This window comes from Amphiprion ocellaris, chromosome 22 (assembly GCF_022539595.1).
Source record: "Amphiprion ocellaris isolate individual 3 ecotype Okinawa chromosome 22, ASM2253959v1, whole genome shotgun sequence".
NCBI classification, from domain to species: domain Eukaryota; kingdom Metazoa; phylum Chordata; class Actinopteri; family Pomacentridae; genus Amphiprion; species Amphiprion ocellaris.
Window position 1 is genome coordinate 27,707,575 of NC_072787.1, and position 20,285 is coordinate 27,727,859.

General features: G+C 39.7%; 1 protein-coding gene across 4 annotated transcripts in view; it reads left to right on the forward strand.

Moving 5' to 3' along the window:
* sugct (succinyl-CoA:glutarate-CoA transferase) overlaps positions 1–15,864 on the forward strand; it is a 67,442-nt gene extending 51,578 nt beyond the window's left edge. For all 4 annotated transcript variants that reach the window (XM_055007042.1, XM_023299827.3, XM_055007045.1 and 1 more), the window contains exons 13-14: positions 10,086–10,149; positions 13,941–15,864. In XM_055007042.1, coding sequence (XP_054863017.1) covers positions 10,086–10,149; positions 13,941–14,104 — 228 coding nt within the window. In that variant the 3' untranslated portion in view covers positions 14,105–15,864. The remainder of the gene's footprint in view (positions 1–10,085; positions 10,150–13,940) is intronic.
* Positions 15,865–20,285: the final 4,421 nt, after the last annotated feature.

Genomic DNA, 20,285 nt, shown 5'->3' on the forward strand with positions numbered 1-20,285 from the left:
GGCAAAAATGACCCAAAAGGTATAAAATTGACTTAAGACACAAAAATTACACAAAAGCAACAAAACAGGCAAAAATGACACAAAAGGTATAAAATTGACTTAAGACACAAAAATTACACAAAAGCCACGAAAACAGGCTAAAATGACTAAAATGGCACCAAAGATGTGAAACTGACACAAGAATACACAAAAGCTGTAAAAAAAAGACACAAAAGTGACTCAGAAAGACACAAAACATGTACAAAAATACCACAAAAATGACACAAAAACAGGCAAAACAACCACAAATGATTCCAAAAATGACAAAAATGACACAAAACCCACACACGGGAGGTAAAAAAAATAACTCAAAAACAACCAAGAAAAATCACAGAAAAAGACACAAAACGAGAGAAAAAAGTACAAAAATGACTAATGGTAGGGAAGTATTTCAGTAACCCCACTATGGACTCATTTTACCCCACTGTGGACTCATTTTACCCACTGTGGACTCATTTTACCCACTGTGGACTCATTTTACCCCACTGTGGACTCATTTTACCGCACTGTGGACTCATTTTACCCCAATGTGGGCTCATTTTACCCCACTGTGGACTCATTTTACCCCACTGTGGACTCATTTTACCCCACTCTGGACTCATTTTACCCCACTGTGGACTCATTTTACCCACTGTGGGCTCATTTTACCCCACTGTGGACTCATTTTACCCCACTCTGGACTCATTTTACCCCACTGTGGACTCATTTTACCCACTGTGGACTCATTTTACCCCACTGTGGACTCATTTTACCCCACTGTGGACTCATTTTACCCTACTGTGGACTCATTTTACCCCACTCTGGACTCATTTTACCCCACTGTGGGCTCATTTTACCCCACTGCGGACTCATTTTCCTCTGCAGATGATGTTCTGCAGCTCTGTGGAAACAGAACTCAGGGAACTGTTGTGATTTGTGGCTTCCAGCAGCATGATGAAGATGAAACCTGTCCTCTATCAGGCAGATGATGACTTCTTCACCTCCTCTGAACGCCTCCACCGCTCCCCACTCTGCCGTCTTTGAAGGTGCCGTGGCGTCCGTGGAGTGGGCTAAGTAGCACCCGTGGGACCCGTCCGGCCGCTCTTATATCACGTTAACAACATCAAGGGCAGCGGGACGCGTGTGGACGCCGTGGATGTGGGCGAAGATCTAAACCTGCTGCTCTGGGTTTGACCTCTGCTATCAAAGAACACGGCGGCGTTTCCATTCCTGTGAAGTGTCGGCGCTGCTTTCTTCTGCCGCATCGGACCTTCAGATGTGTTACGTAAAGCCGGATGCCAAAGGCCCCCAGTGGCTCGCTGTTTCATGATTCCAGCTCATGACATGAATAATGCTCTTCATCATGGTCTGTCAATGAGCGCGTTTAAGACGGAGAAATATTTATTTCCAACCTTGAAAAGTCAAGCAGCGACGTGTCGCTCTGGAGGAGTCAGGAGTTCTTCTTCAAACAGGCCCTAAAACCAGATCATGTGTAGCCTTAAAGGAGGCAGCTTCAGCGTTTCTGAGGGCAAACAAACCTCCGCTGCTGTATTTCTGACGAGCTAAACTTAAAGTTACATCCACAGGCTGCTATCTGCTGTAGGCGATACATTGTTGCACCAGAATAGTACCACACAGAAGGAGAGGAAGAGGAGGATGAGGAGGAAGAGGAGGAGGAGGAGGAAGAGGAGAAGGAAGAGGAGGAGGAGGAAGAGGAGGAGGAGGAAGAGGAGGAGGAGGAGGACAAGGAGGAGGAAGAGGAGGAAGAGGAGAAGGAAGAGGAGGAGGAGGAGGAGGAGGAGGAAGAGGAGGAGGAAGAGGAGGAAGAGGAGGAGGAGGGGGAAGAGGAGGAGGAGGAAGAGGAAGAGGAGGAGGCGGAAGAGGAGGACGAGGAGAAGGAAGAGGAGGAGGATGAGGAGGAGGAGGAGGAGGAAGAGGAGGAGGAGGAAGAGGAGGAGGAGGAAGAGGAAGAGGAAGAGGAGGAAGAGGAGGAGGAGAAGGATGAGGAAGAGGAAGAGGAGGAGGAGGAAGAGGAGGAGGAGGTAAAAGAGGAGGAGGAAGAGGAGGAGGAAGAAGAGGAGGAGGAAGAGGAGGAGGAGGAAGAGGAGGTGCGTGGCTGAAACCACAGAGCTGTTCTGTGATCAGACCCTCTTTGATCAGTTAACTGCCTGCAGACTCTGGTTCTGCTGCTGCTGGAGGAGAACACATGGTTCCCACAGCAGGAACCAACTGAAACCTGATCCCACCGGAGCCCTGGAACCGAGTCTGGATCACTAGCAACACCTAGTCTAAGACTAGATCCTACACCTAGTCTAAAACTAGCTCCATCACCAAGTCTAAAACTAGCTCCATCACATAGTCTAAAACTAGCTCCATCACCAAGTCTAAAACTAGCTCCATCACCTAGTCTAAAACTAGCTCCATCACCTAGTCTAAAACTAGCTCCATCACCAAGTCTAAAACTAGCTCCATCACCTAGTCTAAAACTAGCTCCATCACCTAGTCTAAAACTAGCTCCATCACCAAGTCTAAAACTAGCTCCATCACCAAGTCTAAAACTAGCTCCATCACCTAGTCTAAAACTAGCTCCATCACCTAGTCTAAAACTAGCTCCATCACCAAGTCTAAAACTAGCTCCATCACCTAGTCTAAAACTAGCTCCATCACCAAGTCTAAAACTAGCTCCATCACCTAGTCTAAAACTAGCTCCATCACCAAGTCTAAAACTAGCTCCATCACCTAGTCTAAAACTAGCTCATCACCAAGTCTAAAACTAGCTCCATCACCTAGTCTAAAACTAGCTCCATCACCAAGTCTAAAACTAGCTCCATCACCAAGTCTAAAACTAGCTCCATCACCTAGTCTAAAACTAGCTCCATCACCTAGTCTAAAACTAGCTCCATCACCTAGTCTAAAACTAGCTCCATCACCAAGTCTAAAACTAGCTCCATCACCTAGTCTAAAACTAGCTCCATCACCAAGTCTAAAACTAGCTCCATCACCGTCTAAAACTAGCTCCATCACCAAGTCTAAAACTAGCTCCATCACCAAGTCTAAAACTAGCTCCATCACCTAGTCTAAAACTAGCTCCATCACCAAGTCTAAAACTAGCTCCATCACCAAGTCTAAAACTAGCTCCATCACCTAGTCTAAAACTAGCTCCATCACCTAGTCTAAAACTAGCTCCATCACCTAGTCTAAAACTAGCTCCATCACCAAGTCTAAAACTAGCTCCATCACCTAGTCTAAAACTAGCTCCATCACCAAGTCTAAAACTAGCTCCATCACCGTCTAAAACTAGCTCCATCACCAAGTCTAAAACTAGCTCCATCACCTAGTCTAAAACTAGCTCCATCACCAAGTCTAAAACTAGCTCCATCACCAAGTCTAAAACTAGCTCCATCACCTAGTCTAAAACTAGCTCCATCACCTAGTCTAAAACTAGCTCCATCACCAAGTCTAAAACTAGCTCCATCACCTAGTCTAAAACTAGCTCCATCACCAAGTCTAAAACTAGCTCCATCACTGTCTAAAACTAGCTCCATCGCCAAGTCTAAAACTAGCTCCATCGCCTAGTCTAAAACTAGCTCCATCACCAAGTCTAAAACTAGCTCCATCACCAAGTCTAAAACTAGCTCCATCACCTAGTCTAAAACTAGCTCCATCACCAAGTCTAAAACTAGCTCCATCACCGTCTAAAACTAGCTCCATCACCAAGTCTAAAACTAGCTCCATCACCTAGTCTAAAACTAGCTCCATCACCAAGTCTAAAACTAGCTCCATCACCAAGTCTAAAACTAGCTCCATCACCTAGTCTAAAACTAGCTCCATCACCTAGTCTAAAACTAGCTCCATCACCAAGTCTAAAACTAGCTCCATCGCCTAGTCTAAAACTAGCTCCATCACCAAGTCTAAAACTAGCTCCATCACCAAGTCTAAAACTAGCTCCATCACCAAGTCTAAAACTAGCTCCATCACCTAGTCTAAAACTAGCTCCATCACCTAGTCTAAAACTAGCTCCATCACCAAGTCTAAAACTAGCTCCATCACCTAGTCTAAAACTAGCTCCATCACCTAGTCTAAAACTAGCTCCATCACCAAGTCTAAAACTAGCTCCATCACCTAGTCTAAAACTAGTCCTAGCACCTCCTACTCTCAAATGTACGTAACTGTTGATAAAAGTTGCTAAATGAAAATGTACAATTGTGGAATGCCAAATCTAAAAGTAGCTAAAACCAAGTTAATTACCAACCCAAATTCAACCCCCAAACTAGTCCAAATCGATGTCCAACCCTAGGTTCAAACGAAACAAAGTCTAAAACAAGTCCCAAACCCCAAACAAAGTTAAAAACTGGTCCAATGCCAGTCCAAGCCTAAATACTAAAGCTGTTTAATAACGTCTCCAAACCAGTTCAACAGTTGTCCAATGACAGTTCTAAACCAGTCAAAATATCGGTTCAAAATCTGCCCAGTACATTACCAGTCCAAAACCAAGCCCAAACCTCTCCTCAACCAAGTCAAAGAGAAGCCCTAAACTTGTCCAAAATCAGTCCAATGCCAGACCAAACCATTCTAAAAGTAGGTTCCAAACCAGTCCATTACTATTCCAAAACAAAGCTTAAACTATGCCAGAAACCAGACCAATAGTTGTCCAAGACTAAGCCTAAAAGTTCCAGATGGTATGTTAAAGTTGGACGTAGCCATGGTGATAGCTACGTCACCACCTGTCAATCATAAAGTAGCCCCGCCCTAAAACACACCCGGAATTATTGTCAACTTTCTTCTGATTGGAACCAAAGTTTGTGAAGTGTTCGTCATGTTGTCCTGAAGGAGACTTAGAGCTAATAAATCAGGAAAACGTTTACTGAGGTAACAGAAAAAGTGAATTCAGTGGAAACTCTGAATGTTGTTATTGTTACAGCGTCTTCTCTTAGCTTTGTGTTCAGCTGTGTATGTTGATATGAAGACCTGAGTATAAACTTTGGATTTAATTACAGTTGAAGAAAGATGTCAATAAATAGACCTGGTGTGGCTAAAATGTGGAAATGAGCAACTGATAGTGAAGAAAATATCAATGGAAGAGTTGATTTGTTGTGTATCTGATGAGTGTATTTAGTGGCGCTAGGCTAACTGTTTCCTTCTGCTCCCAGTGTTTGTGCTAAGCTAGTTGGAGCGTTTCCAAACCACAGCTCATGTTGACAGTTATTCCGGATGAATGACGGCAGGACGACATCAGTCATTCCTGTTTGATCCTCCGCCGTTTGTTTTTACTGCTTTTTCCTCCAGTGATTTGTCAGATTAATTTAGTTTCTGTTTTATTGTTTGTGAGAAAAACACAACAAACAAAAGAAGAAGTGGAAAATAAAATGATGGTGTGAGAGAGAGAAATGAGCATATGGATGTAATGATACCCCGCATACCAAGCAGATAGTGTTACACACACACACACACACACATGCATGCAATCATACTGTTACACACACACACACACACACACACACACACACTGTATATCTGACTCTTGGAGCCGTTCATTATCCCCAGACTTTTCAAAACTCCAGATGATGTTCAGCAAGCTTTAGCATTAGCATTAGCATTGTAGCTAGCTGTTGTCTAAGTCAGAAGATGATGTCCTCAGCGGTTCTGTAAAATCTTGTTAGCTGTCGGTGTTACCACGGAGACAGTGGCATCATTAACCCTGAACTGACAGCAGCATGAACGTTAGCCGACTGGAGCGATAATGTTCCATTACCTTAGCTTTTTAGAAATGTTCATAGTTGGTCTCTGCTGCTAATTTTAGCTGCTACGTAAGCATCACATTAACCTGAGCAAGATAATATAACCAGCAATGTTAATCTAAATGACATAACATTAGCCGTTATATTAGCCTAGCCAAGATTCATTTACCCTCAGCCTTTAAGGAAGTCCGGGACCTGCTGCTGAGAAACACCATGATGCTGCCTCCACCGTGCTTCACATTACAATGCTGCCACCTCCATGCTTCATATTATGATGCTGCCACCACCGTTCTTCACATCATGATACTGCCACCACCATGCTTCACGTCATGATGCTGCCTCCACCATGCTTCACATCATGATGCTGCCACCACTGTGCTTCACATCATGATACTGCCACCACCATGCTTCACATCATGATACTGCCACCACCATGCTTCACATCATGATGCTGCCACCACCATGCTTCACATCATGATGCTGCCACCACCATGCTTCACATCATGATGCTGCCTCCACCATGCTTCACATCATGATGCTGCCACCACCATGTTTCACATCATGATGCTGCCTCCACCATGCTTCACATCATGATGCTGCCTCCACCATGCTTCACATCATGATACTGCCACCACCATGCTTCACATCATGATACTGCCACCACCGTGCTTCACATCATGATGCTGCCTCCACCATGCTTTTCAGTGGGGATGGTGTGTTTGTGATGATGTTCAGTGTTTGGTGTCCATCAAACATATCATCTAGTCTGATGGACATAAAGCGAAGAACCTTCTTCCAGGTGTCTTCAGAGTCTCCACATGTCTTTTGGTGAACTTTAGTCCAGATTTAATTGGAGCTTTTTCCCATCAGAGTCTTTCTCTTTGTCTCCATAAAGCTTTGACTTGTGAAGAACAGACAGCAGTTGTTGGATGAACAGTCTGAAGATGGAACTCCTTCAGAGGAGTCATAGGAGTCTTGGTGGCCTCCCTCTCTAGTCTCTTTCTCCTTCAGAGGAGTCATAGGAGTCTTGGTGGCCTCCCTCTCTAGTCTCTTTCTCCTTCAGAGGAGTCATAGGAGTCTTGGTGGCCTCCCTCTCTAGTCTCTTTCTCCTTCAGAGGAGTCATAGGAGTCTTGGTGGCCTCCCTCTCTAGTCTCTCAGGTCTTGAGGACGTCCTGCTCTAGTCAGATTTATTCATGTTCCATCTTCCTTCCATTTCTTAATGATGGATTTAACTGGACTCCAGGAGATCTTCAGGAACTTTAATTGTTCTTGTATCGTCCTGACTGATACTTTTCAACAACCTTTCCTCAGAGTTTCTTGGTTCTTCAGTCTTCATGGTGTAGTTCTATCCAGGAGTTCTGATCCACCAGAGACTGGACCTTCCAGATCCAGGAATCTTTATCCTCCAATCGCTGACCTCAGATCATCCATTAACTGGGGTCTTCTAGAACCAAGTGGCTGCTGTGAGTTCCATTAGAATCACTTTAAAGGGGTGAGCTTTGCAGTGCCTTACTTCATGTTTTTATTTAATTGAGATTCTGTGTAGAAATCTGTATTCACTTTGACACTAAAGAGTGTTTTTTGTGGATTCTTGTCAGAACAGTCTTTCTGAGCTGACCGTGGTTCATTGAAGGTCTTCCTCAATCTCTGGTCAGCAGACTGTTGTGGTCCGGCTTCGTTTCGTCCTGATCTCTGCTGACTGAGCAGCTGTGAGGCGTGTTGAACAGCCGTGTGGCGGGAAGCGGCTGCTGAACACGTGATCGTGACACGGTGACCCTGAAACCCAACGAATCCCTACCAATGATTCTTCAGATACAGAATCACCTCCCATCCAGTCAACTGCTGCTGGGTCTTCAACATGACCAGAAATAACCGTTTTATATCCACGCACGCACACACACACACACACACACACACACACACACACACACACACACACACACACACACACACACAGGGTAATTGGTTTAACAGTGGTTGACTTTCTGCATAGTTTGATGTTTAAATTAAAGCCATCGATCAGAGTTTGGCTTTTATTAAAGTTTCCCCCCTGGAGATGGAGGGTGTGTGTGTGTGTGTGTGTGTGTGTGTGTGTGTGTGTGTGTGTGTGTGTGTGTGTGTGTGTGTGTGTGTGTGTGTGTGTGTGTGTGTGTGTGTGTGTGTGTGTGTGTGTGTGTGTTTTATCATTTTCATTTGGCTTCACTGCTCTGCGTTTTTTTATTTTTTTATAAATGCTCTAGTTTTAGGGCGTCTGTTCATGTTGGTGGGATCATGTTTAGAACATACGTGATCGTCAGCGCCACACTGACACTCTGTCCACTGATCTGTCTGAAACGTGTCATTCCTCACACGGAACTCTTCCAAAAAGTTCTCAGAAGATTAAGAAATAATAGTTCATTTTTTTAGATAGCGTTAGCCACAGCATTAGTCTAAGATCTGTTAGCTGCTACGTTAGCTACATCATATTTTGTACAGATTTTTGTCTTTTATGAGTCATTTTGTAGAGATTCTTGTCAATTGTGAGTCATTTGTGCAGGTTTTTTCATTTACTACAGATTTCTGTCTTTTTTGAGTCATTTTCTAAAGATTTTTTGTCTTTTTTGTCATTTTCTAAAGATTTTTGTCTTTTTTTAGTCATTTTCTAAAGATTATTGTCTTTTGTGAGTCATTTTCTAAAGATTTTTGTCTTTTTTGAGTCATTTACTACAGATTTTTGTCTTTTTTAGTCATTTTGTGCAGATTTTTGTCTTTTTTAGTCATTGTCTAAATATTTTTGTCTTTTTTTAGTCATTTTCTAAAGATTTTTGTCTTTTTTGAGTCATTTTCTAAAGATTTTTGTCTTTTTTTAGTCATTTTCTGAAGATTTTTGTCTTTTATGAGTCATTTTCTAAAGATTTTTGTCTTTTATGAGTCATTTCTTACAGATTTTTGTCCATTTTGGATGGTTCTGGATGGAATGGAGAGTGGATTTTGGACGGTTGAGCAGATGTTCAGCTCACAGCGCTGTAAAAGTAAGAAGCTGAATCAGATCCAGGATCATTTATCTGCGGTGTCACTTCCTGTTTTTTCTAAGCAGCGTGATGACGGGTTTGTGAGCAGCTTCAGGTCTGTGAGTCCTGGACGGTCAGGTCGACCTGCAGCAGTAAATCAGAGACGCTCCTCTGTCTCTTCCTCCGGCTTCAGTCATCATCGTCTCATTTATTCTGAACAGACCTGAGCTCATCCAGAGGTGGAGTCCTTCCAGTGATCTGAACCATCCATCGTTTGGACACTTTCTGTCGCCCAGCTCAGATGGAGGGACCAGGCTGACGTCTTTCTGGACATGTTTGGTCTGGTTTGGGACAAGTTTGGAGACATTTTGGACAAATGTTCACTTCAATTCACTTCACATATTGAGACATTCAGGGACATAATCTGGTCATTTTGGACAGATTTTAATACATTTAGGACATTTTTCAGACATTTTGGACAAGTCCTCTGTTGTTTTGGACATTTATTGCATAGTAAATCCCTCTGGACACATTTTTTGGTTATTCTGGACAAATATTCAGGCATTTGAAGTCATTTTGGACAAATTTCCAGTAATTTTAGACAGATTTTGAGTTAATATGGACAACTTTTCTGTCATTGTGAACAAATATTCAGGCAGTTTGGACATTGTGAATCATTTTGAAGAGATTCTGAGACATTTAGGGACAAATTCTGGTAATTTTAGACATATTTTGAAGTAATAGGGACAAATTTTCTGTTATTTTTGAACAAATGTTCAGACATTTTAGACATTTTAAGTCATTTTGAACAGATTCTGAGACATTTCGGGACAAATTCTGGTCATTTTGGACAGATTTGAATTAAGAACATTTTTTCAGACATTTTGGGCAAATCCTCTGTTGTTTTGGACATTTATTGTATATTGAATCATTCTGGACATACTCATTTTGTGCAAACTACCAGTAATTTTGGACAAATATTCAGACATTTTGGACATTTTAAGTCATTCAGGACAGATTTTCAGCCATTTTGGACAGATGTTTAGTAATTTTGGACCAACTATGAGACAATTTGGACTTTTTGGATGTTTTTCAGCAGATTTTAATACATGCCGGATAAATCCTCTGTTGTTCTGGACACTTTTTGGAGTCACATTGGACGAGTTTGGGTCATTTTGAGACATTTAGTTCGGATCTGAAGTCATTTTGGACGGACATTGAGTCATACTGAACCAGTTTCTGTCGTCTTGGACCAGTTTTCGTTCTTTATTTTCAGTCTACAGTCTTTTAGGACAGATCTGGAGTCGTGGAGTTTAACGACGGTTTGTGTGTTTGCAGGTGAAACACAATGGCCTCATCCAGGAGATGCAGCATCCAGCAGCCGGACTCATCGCTGTCCCAGGTCTCTGCCTCATGGACACACGACTACACACAGTAACACACACCTACACACAGTAACACACACCTACACACACCAACACACACCTACACACACCAACACACACTCCTTTTGTGGATTTCCCTGCAGATTCACAAACAAATCTCAGTCATTAACAGCAGCAGATCCTGAGCTGCTCCTGGGAATCTCCGCTCGGTTGGTTTGATGGATCTCAGCGAGTTTCCACCGAGCGGAAGCCGTTTTTCCAGTAATCTGTCTTCTAACCTGAGTGTGTGTCCGCGGCCGGCAGGAAGACATTCATAACCAGCAGAGGCAGGTCGCTGTGTGTCGCTGTGCAGAGTGTGTCCGTTCACACCGAACCCAACGGTAAAATAACTGGAGAGAAGCAGCGTCGCACGGAAACAACTCCAGCAGGAAAAAACCAACAATACGAGACACAAAATCGCAAAAATGAGAGCCAGAGGGACGCGAAAACCATCAAAACGAGACACAAAACGGCAACAGAGACACAAAACTGTCACAAAGACTCATAAAATAACTAAAATGAGACATAAAAGGACACAAAAACCAACAAGATGAGACACAAAACGACAACAGAGAGACATAAAACTCAAAGACACACAAAACAACTAAAACAAGACACAAAAGGATGCAAAAACGAACCAAACAAGACACAACATGACAACAGAGTCACAAAACTTTCCCAAACACACTTAAAATAACTCAAACAAAAAGCAAAATGCCCAAAGTGACACCAACACGACAATAAACAACAAAACAAGACACAAAACGACAAAAATGACACAAAACGTCAAAAATCAGACACAAAATGACAAAAATCAGACGCAAAACTGTCCCAAGGACACATAAAACAACTAAAATGAGACACAAAACAGCAATAATAAGACACAAAGGACGCAAAAACCAACAAAACAAGACACAAAGCTACAAAACAGAGACACAAAACTGTCCCAAATATTCCTAAAATAACGCAAACAAAACACAAAATGCCCAAAATGACACCAACACGACAATAAACAATAAAACAAGACACTTAACGACAAAAATGACACATAAAATGACAAAAATGAGACACAAAATGACAAAAATCAGACACAAAACGACAAAAATGACACATAAAACAACTAAAATGACACACAAAACAGCAATAATAAGACACAAAGGACACAAAAACAACAAAACAAGACACAAAGCTACAAAACAGAGACACAAAACTGTCCCAAAGACACACAGAACAACAAAAAAGAGACACAAAATGCCAAAAGAACACAAAATGTCAAAAGAAGGACACAAAATGTCAAAATAAGGACACAAAATGTCAAAAAAAACATCAAAATGAGAGGAAACAAAAAAGACACAAAATGACAACAGAGATACAAAATTGTCCCAAAGACACATAGAGCAACTAAAACAAGACAGAACACCAAAAATAAGACACAGGACTCAAAAACCAACCAAACTAGATACAAAGCAGCAAAAATAAGACACAGAAGGACCCAAAAAACAACAAAACAAGACACAAAACAACAACAGAGACAGAAATCTGTCCTAAAGACACACAGAACAACAAAAACGAGACACAACATGCCGAAAAAAGACACAAAACATCAAAAATGAGACACAAAATAACAAAAATGAGACACAGAAGGATGCAAAAAACAAGACACAAAACTACAAAAGAAAGACACAAAATGCCAAACACGACAGGAAGCAAAAAACAAGACACAAAATGACAAAAATGAGTCAAAAAACTGTCCCAAATATACACAGAACAAAAAAAATGAGACACAAAATGACCACAAAGTGACAAAATTGTCCCCAACAGACACAAATCCAAATAAATAAGACACAAAACACCGAAAATGAGCCTTAAAGCAACACAATCATGACACAAAACTCCGACAGAGTACAAACATTAAACAACTAAAATGAGACACAAAACACTAGAAAGAAGACAAACTGTCCCAAAGAGACACATAACAACACAAATAAGACACAAAACAACAAAAACAAGATATAAAATGACAAAACAACAAAACAGCTAAACGGGGACACAAACAAGACAGAAGACAACAAAAACAGAAAAACAACACAAGAGACACAAAAGGACAAAAATAAAAGACTGTCCTAACCATGGACAGGTGTGCAGCAGCAGGTTTACACAAGTTGACTGTGGACACACAACAGTAGCACAAGTACACACACACACACACAGACACACTCATACGTGTGTGTGTGTGTGCGTGTGTGTGTGTGTGTGTGTGTGTGTGTGTGTGTGTGTGTGTGTGTGCATGTTTCATGTGTGTGTGTGCTGTTTGTACCTCGGAGGTTAATTGAGTGTGAAAACGTGCAGCTCAGAACATTCATTGGCTGACCTGTTGATGGCATTCCTCTGTGTGTGTGTGTGTGTGTGTGTGTGTGTGTGTGTGTGTGTGTGTGTGTGTGTGTGTGTGTGTGTGTGTGTGTGTGTGTGTGTGTGTGTGTGTGTGTGTGTGTGTGTGTGTGTGTGTGTGTGTGTCAGAGCCAGAAAATAACTGAGAACAAACAGTAGACAGTGTGTCCATTAATAGAGGCCACTGCTGACGTTACATAATTAAAATAACTAAAACGTGATGAAGGCTTTGAATGAAAGCAGCTGAACAGAAACACTTTGTCCTGTAGGGGGCGCAAAACACAACCACAACTACCAGTAACTAACTAACCACAACTACCACTAACCTACTAACTAACTAACCAGGTCTACAACTAACTAACTAACTAACTAACTAACTAACTAACTAACTAACTAACTAACTAACTAACTAACTAACTAACTAACTAACTAACTAACTAACTAACTAACTAACTAACTAACTAACTAACTAACTAACTAACCAACCAGGTCTACCAGTAAATAACTAAGCAGGTCTACCAGTAACTAACAGTAACTAACTAACCAGGTCTACCAGTAACTAACTAACCAGCTGTAACTAAATGGAGCCCAGAGAGTGAATCGGAAAGATCTAACCCAGTACCCAACTACCAGTAACTAACTAACCTCAACTACCAGTAACTAACTAACCAGTACTACCAGTAACTAACCAGGACTACCAGTAACTAACAGTAACTAACCAGGACTACCAGTAACTAACTAACCAGGTCTAACAGTAACTAAGAATAACTAACTAACTAACCAGGACTACCAGTAACTAACTAACCAGTACTACCAGTAACTAACTAACCAGGTCTACCAGTAACTACCAGTAACTAACTAACCAGTACTACCAGTAACTAACTAACCAGGTCTACCAGTAACTAACAGTAACTAACAGTAACTAACTAACCAGGACTACCAGTAACTAACTAACTAACTAACTAACTAACTAACTAACTAACTAACCAGGTCTACCAGTAACTACCAGTAACTAACTAACCAGTACTACCAGTAACTAACTAACCAGGTCTACCAGTAACTACCAGTAACTAACTAACCAGTACTACCAGTAACTAACTAACCAGGTCTACCAGTAACTACCAGTAACTAACTAACCAGTACTACCAGTAACTAACTAACCAGGTCTACCAGTAACTACCAGTAACTAACTAACCAGTACTACCAGTAACTAACTAACCAGGTCTACCAGTAACTACCAGTAACTAACTAACCACGTCTACCAGTAAGTAACCAGCTGTAACTAAATGGAGCCCAGAGAGTGAATCAGAAAGATCTAACCCACTCTTTGTCTGTCTGTGTGTCTGTCTGTCTGTGTGTTTGTTTGTTTGTTTGTTTTCAGGGCCGGCGGTTCGCTTCAGCAGCTTCTCTCCCAGTGGTCCGACTCCTCCTCCTCTGATTGGCCAGCACACCGTGCAGGTGCTGCGAGACACCTTGTCCTACAGTGATGATGTCATCAAAGCGCTGCTGGAGTCGGGGGCAGTGGCCCAGAACGAAGCGATCTGATTGGCTTTCAGGAGAGAATGGAGGGAGACTGGTTGATTCCAGCTGACGAATCAATGCAGCTGAACTGATAATCAAAGACGGAGCTGATCGATCAGTTTGGTTAATGGAGACTGAAGGCCAAACACAGCTGTTTGAATCAGTGCTGGATTATTAGTGTTAGAGATGTGATTTTATTCACGTTGAGAAAGTCATGAAGGTTTACCAGAAAGTTCTGAAACTCTCCATCCATGATGAATGTTCTCCAGTGCAGCGCTGCTCTGCTCCCACAGCTCCTGCAACACTCCATCTGAAGATACATGAAGCTGAAAAAAGACATCGAAAGGGACTGAAAACTCACCAAAATACCAAAACCCATTTAAACTGCCTCATAATCATCCACTCAGACATCTTCTAAATGTGTCTACATCTGCTTCATCATTTGTCCAAATTCAATTCAATTCAATTCAATTCAATTCAATTCAATTCAATTCAATTCAATTCAATTCAATTCAATTTTATTTATATAGCGCCAGTTACAGTCAAATTGTCTCAAGACGCTGAATGAAAAAACTCATCAAAAATAACTTCAGATTGTCCAAAATAAGAAAAACTTGTTCTAAATGACTCTACATCTGCCAAATCAGTCAACATTTGTCCAAAAATTGGGGAAAAACATCACCAGAAAATGTCTCACAATTTGTCCAAAATAACAAAAACTTGTGCTAAATACGTCTACATCTGATTCAACATATGTCCAAAATAAAATACATTTTAAACATTCAACATGACTTCAAATTTGTCGAAAATGACTCAAAATTTACCCAAACTGAATCAAAATTTGTCCAAAATAACAAAAACTTGTTCTAAATGCATTTACATCTGATGCAACGTTTGTCCAAAATATTTTTTTTTAAATTATGAAAAATAACTAAGAATTGTCCAAAATGACATAAAAAAAGTCTAAAACAAAACTTGTCCAAAATGAAAAAGAAATCTGCAAAAATAACTTAAAATTGTCCAAAATTACTCAAAATGTGTCCAAAATGCCTCAAGAAATGTCCAAAATTATTTAAAATTTGTTCAGAGTGATTCAAAATTTGCCTGCACTGAATCAGAATTTGTCCGAAACAACAAAGTTTGTCCAAAATGAAAAAAAATATCAGAAATGACTTAAAATTGTCCAAAATGACTTAACATTTGTCAAAAAAAAAAACCCAAAAACTTGTTGTAAATGAGTCTACATCTGCCAAATGATTCAACATTTGTCCAAAAATAGGAAAGAAAATCTTTGACTTAAAAATTTTTCAAAATAACAAAAACTGGTCTAAACTGACTCATTATGTTTCAGAAGACTCAAACATTATCCAGAATGATCCAACATTTGTCCACACTCAATCAGAATTCGTCCAAAATAACAGTTTGTCCAAAATGAAACAAAAAATCATCAAAATGACTTAACATTGTCCAAAATAACTCAAAATTTGCCCAGAATCATGTAAAACTTGTGTAACTGATGCAGAATTTGTCCAGTCCTGGAACTTTCCGACACGCTCTCGTTCTTCACTGTGTCAGAAAGTTTCACTCCTCTGAACTCAGGCAGAAGAAGAAAGGACTGAAAAATGTGCATTTCAGGCTCTGAATGACTGAAACGATGAAGACGTTTGTTGATCTGCAGCTGAAATGAAGCTAAACAATGCTTGAAACGCTCCTCTCAGGTTAAACTGTAAATTACACTCCAGATCAGCACTTTGTCATGAAAATAAAACACTGGAATCTTGTGAGCATCGATGTCAGATATCCACGTCTTTGGTTTTGTCTCCTGGGTTTGATTTCCTGACTTTGATCACTTTGCAGCTTCGTCCGAGTGTCCCTGAACGCAACACGGTCACCTCACCAGCAGCTCAGACCTGGTGGGAAACATGCAGGCATCCAGATATCAGCTGATATTGATTATCTATCAGTAAATCCATTTAAAACCTGCTGGTTGACTGGGAAAAGGAGGGATTTTTGAGCTGTAATAACCTGAGGTTAGTCTTTGAAGCCCATGACGGTTAAAAATGGATGAAAACTTTACTAATATAGCAGCAAGATAAAGATGTTTGCTGATGACAAACGTCTCTACTGTCAGAATTTAATCAGTTCCGGCTGCAGGGCAGTAAAATGTGAAGTCACAGGACAGTTCTGTCAGTATATCAGCATATTCAGAACTAGACGATCTCACCAACAGCAGGAAGAATTACTTCTGGAGTTCCCCAGCGTTCTTTTCTCAGTCCTTTGTTGTTTGAAAGTAATTGAATCTGACTTTTAAAAAAACTGATGCTGTGAACTTTTTCAGGTTGATGGTTTTATTTTGGGGTCTATTAGAATCTGTGTACTGGCTTTGATGTTCAAAAACTTTTTTTTTTATTTTCACATATTTACTAAGAAACCGAAGAAAAGCCTGAACTTCACATCAGCAGATTCAGGAATGGAGAGAAGATCTTTGGAGTGGAGTTTGGAGAACAGCTTTATAGCACTAAAAACAAGGTGAGTTTGGTGGATTTTTGAGTCCTTGAGGATGATTTTTGAGTCATTTTGAGTCATTGTTGATTTTTTTTCTTGCCATTTTAGACATGCATTGAATCATTTTTGGACCATTGCTACAACTAAAATGAGACAAAAAGCAAGTTAGAGTTTGGTGCAACCCTGTTTTTTGAGTTATTGAGGACATTTTTTCAGTAATTTTGAAACATTCATAATCAGTTTGGACCATTCTTACCATTTTAGACAATTTTTGAGTCATTTTGAGTGATTGTTGACCATTTCTTTTCATTTTAAGCATGTGTTGAGCCATTTTGGACCATTCTTGCTCCTAAAATTTGACAAAAAAACAAGATGAGTTTAGTATAACCATGTTTTTGTGAGTCATTATGGATGATTTTTGAGACATTGAGGGCAATTTTTGAGTTATTTTGGGCTATTTTTGAGCCATTCAGAACAATTCTTGAGTCATTTTGGACCATTTTTGCCATTTCAGATAAATTGTGAGTCATTTTGTACACATTTTGTGTCATTGTTGACCTTTTTTGCCATTTTAGACGTGTGTTGAACCATTTTGGACCATTCTTAGTACAAAAATCTGACTAAAAGCATGTAGAGTTTGGTGCAACTCTGCTTTTTAAAATATTTTAGACATTTTCTAGTAATTTTGGACACATTTTCTGTCATTGTTGATCATTTTTTGCCATTTTAGACGTGTTGAGCCATATTGGAACTTACCACTAAAAACTGACAAAAACAAATGGAGTTTGGTGCAACCCTGTTTTCTGGAGTCATTGAGGACCATTTTTGAGTAACTTTGAACCATTCTTACCATTTTAGACAATTTTTGGACCATTTTTAGTCATTTTGTCCAAATTTTGAGTCATTATTGACCATTTATGTCATTTTCACCAATGTTTGAGTCATTCTGGACATTTTATAGTCATATTGTACAAATTTTGAGTCACCGTTCACCATTTCAGCCATTTTTGACAATTTTTGAGTCATTTTAGACCATTTTTACCACTAAAAGTTGACAAAGAACAAAGAGAGTTTGGTGCAACCTTGTCTTTGTGAATCACTCTGGACAAGTTTTAGGTAACTTTCACCAATTTTTGAATCATCTTGGACACATTTCAGGTCATTGTTGGACATTTTTGCCATTTTAGACATGCTGAGTCATTTTGGACCATTCTTACCATTCAGATTTGACAACAAACAAGTGGGGTATGTGCAAACATGTTTTTTGAGTCATTTTGGACACCTTTTGAGTCATTCTGGACAATTTCTAGTCATTTTGGACACATTTTCAGCCATTGTTGATCATTTTTGCCATTTTTAGAGATGTGTTGGGCAATTTTGGTCCATTCTTACCACTAAAATTGGACAAAGAAAAGGTGAGTTTGGTGCAGCCCTGTTTTTGTGAGTCACTGAAAACGATTTCTGAGTCATTCTGGACACATCATGAGTTGTTGCAGACATTGTTTGTGTCATTTTTGACAGGTTTTTGTAGCTTTGGACCATTTCAGCATGAGTTTGACTAAATTTGAGTCGTGTTGTTCTTTCTGTTCTTGGGTAATTTCCTGTTTAACTTTGAAAGGACCAGTGTCCTTGTGTGTCTCTAGATGTTTCACTTCCTCTTTTCATCACCTGATTCACCTGATTTGATTGCCTGCTGTTTCTTCGTCATGTTATGGTTGGTGAGTTCAGTTTTAAAATCCTTCCATCTTATCATGGTTTTTGTTTCTTCACCTGTGGACTTATTTCTCTGTGGATCTTTGTCCACCTGGAAACTCCAGGTAAGGTTCTTCTTTAACGTTTGGCCTTGTTCTTAAAAAGTCTACACCTTCCTGATCATTCACAATAACTCTGGACAATTTTTAGACATTTTGGACTTTTTTTGACTGGTTTTAGATTGATTTGTATCATTTAGGACAGCTTGAGATATTTGGGAAAACTATCCAGATGAGTGACGCAACATTTAACCTTCATGTTGGGAGAATTTACATAAAGTCTGAAACTAAACAACAAAGCACTGCACACAGTGTGAGTCATTCTGGACAATTTATAGTCATTTTGGACAAATTTGGGGTCATTGTGTTTTGTTTTTGCCATTTTAAACATATGTTGAGCCTTTTTAGACTATTCTTAGCACTAAAATTTGTCAAAAAACAAACAGTTTTGTTAAAGCCTAGTAGCCATTTTAGACATGTGTTGAGTCATTTTGGACTCATTTTTGAGTCATTTGGGATACATTTTGAGTCATTCTAGACAATTTAGAGTTATTTTCTACCATTCTTACCATTTTATACAACCTTTGAGTCATTTTGACACATTGTGAGTCATTGTTGATAATTTCTGACATCTTAAACATGCTGAGCCATTTTACACGTGTCAAGTCATTTTGGACTCATTTTGGGCCATTGTTGATCATTTTCTGACACTGAAATTTGACAACAAATAAGTGGAGTCTGGTGCAACCGTCTTTCTTTGAGTCACTGTGGACAATTTTTGAGTCATTGAGAACAATTTTTGTCCTTTAGACGTTTGGTTGTTGTGTTTCTCACCCATGTGTTTGTAGTTTTGTGTCTCATTTTTTGGTAGTATTGTCTGATTATTGTAATTTTATGTCTCGTTTTTTGTAGTTTTGTGTTTCAATCTTGTGTAGTTTTATGCCTCGTTTTTGTATTTTTTTATCTCATTTTTGTAGTTTTGTGTCTTGGTTTTGTTTCTTGGTTTTGTAGTTTTATGTCATTTTCTTCATTTTTTTGTCTTGTTTTTGTAGTTTTGTGTTTCATTTTTTGTAGTTTTGTCTCATTTTCATAGTTTTGTGTCTTGTTTCTGTACTTTTGTGTCTTGTGTTTTGCTTTGTCTCATTTTGTGCTGTTTTTGTAGTTTTGTATCAAATTTTTTTTGTAGTTTTATGTCAAATTTGTTTGTAGTTTTGTCTCATTTTTGTAGTTTCATGTCTCGTTTTGTAGTTTGGTGTCTTGGTTTTGTAGTTTTATCTCGTTTTTGTGCTTTTGTGTCTCGTTTTTGTAGTTTAGTGCCCCTTTTTTGTAGTTTTGTGTCTCATTTTCATCGTTATGTCTTATTTTTGTAGTTTTGTGTCTCGTTTTCATAGTTTTATGTCTTGTTTCTCTACTTTTGTGTTTCATGGTTTTTTTTGTCTCATTTTGTGCCCTGTTTTTGTAGTTTTATGTCAAATTTTTTTGTAGTTTTATGTCAAATTTTTTTGTAGTTTTTTGTCTCATTTTTGTAGTTTGTCTCGTTTTGTAGTTTCATATCTTGGTTTTGTAGTTTTGTCTTGTTTTTGTACTTTTGTGTCTTGTTTTTGTAGTTTACGTCTCGTTTTGTTGTTTTGCATCTCATTTTTGTCTCCTTTCTGTTGTTTTGTGTCTCATTTGTTTTGTCTTGTTTCTGTAGTTTTGTGTCTCCTTTGTTTGGTCCTGTTAGAACCCAGTGTCTTCTTCAGGTGCTGATATTTCTAGCAGGCGGTTGTTTCTGTATGTTGTCAGATTTCGCGCTAATTCAGAGGGAAGTGGAGTCTGGTGGGAAGATGAATAAAACGTGTCCGAGCTGGAAGGCTGAGACTCGGGGAGGACGTCCTCAGACATTCAGACGTTTGTTTGGGTGTTTGGTTGTTGTGTTTCTCACCAATGAGGCGTCTTCCCTCCGTCTC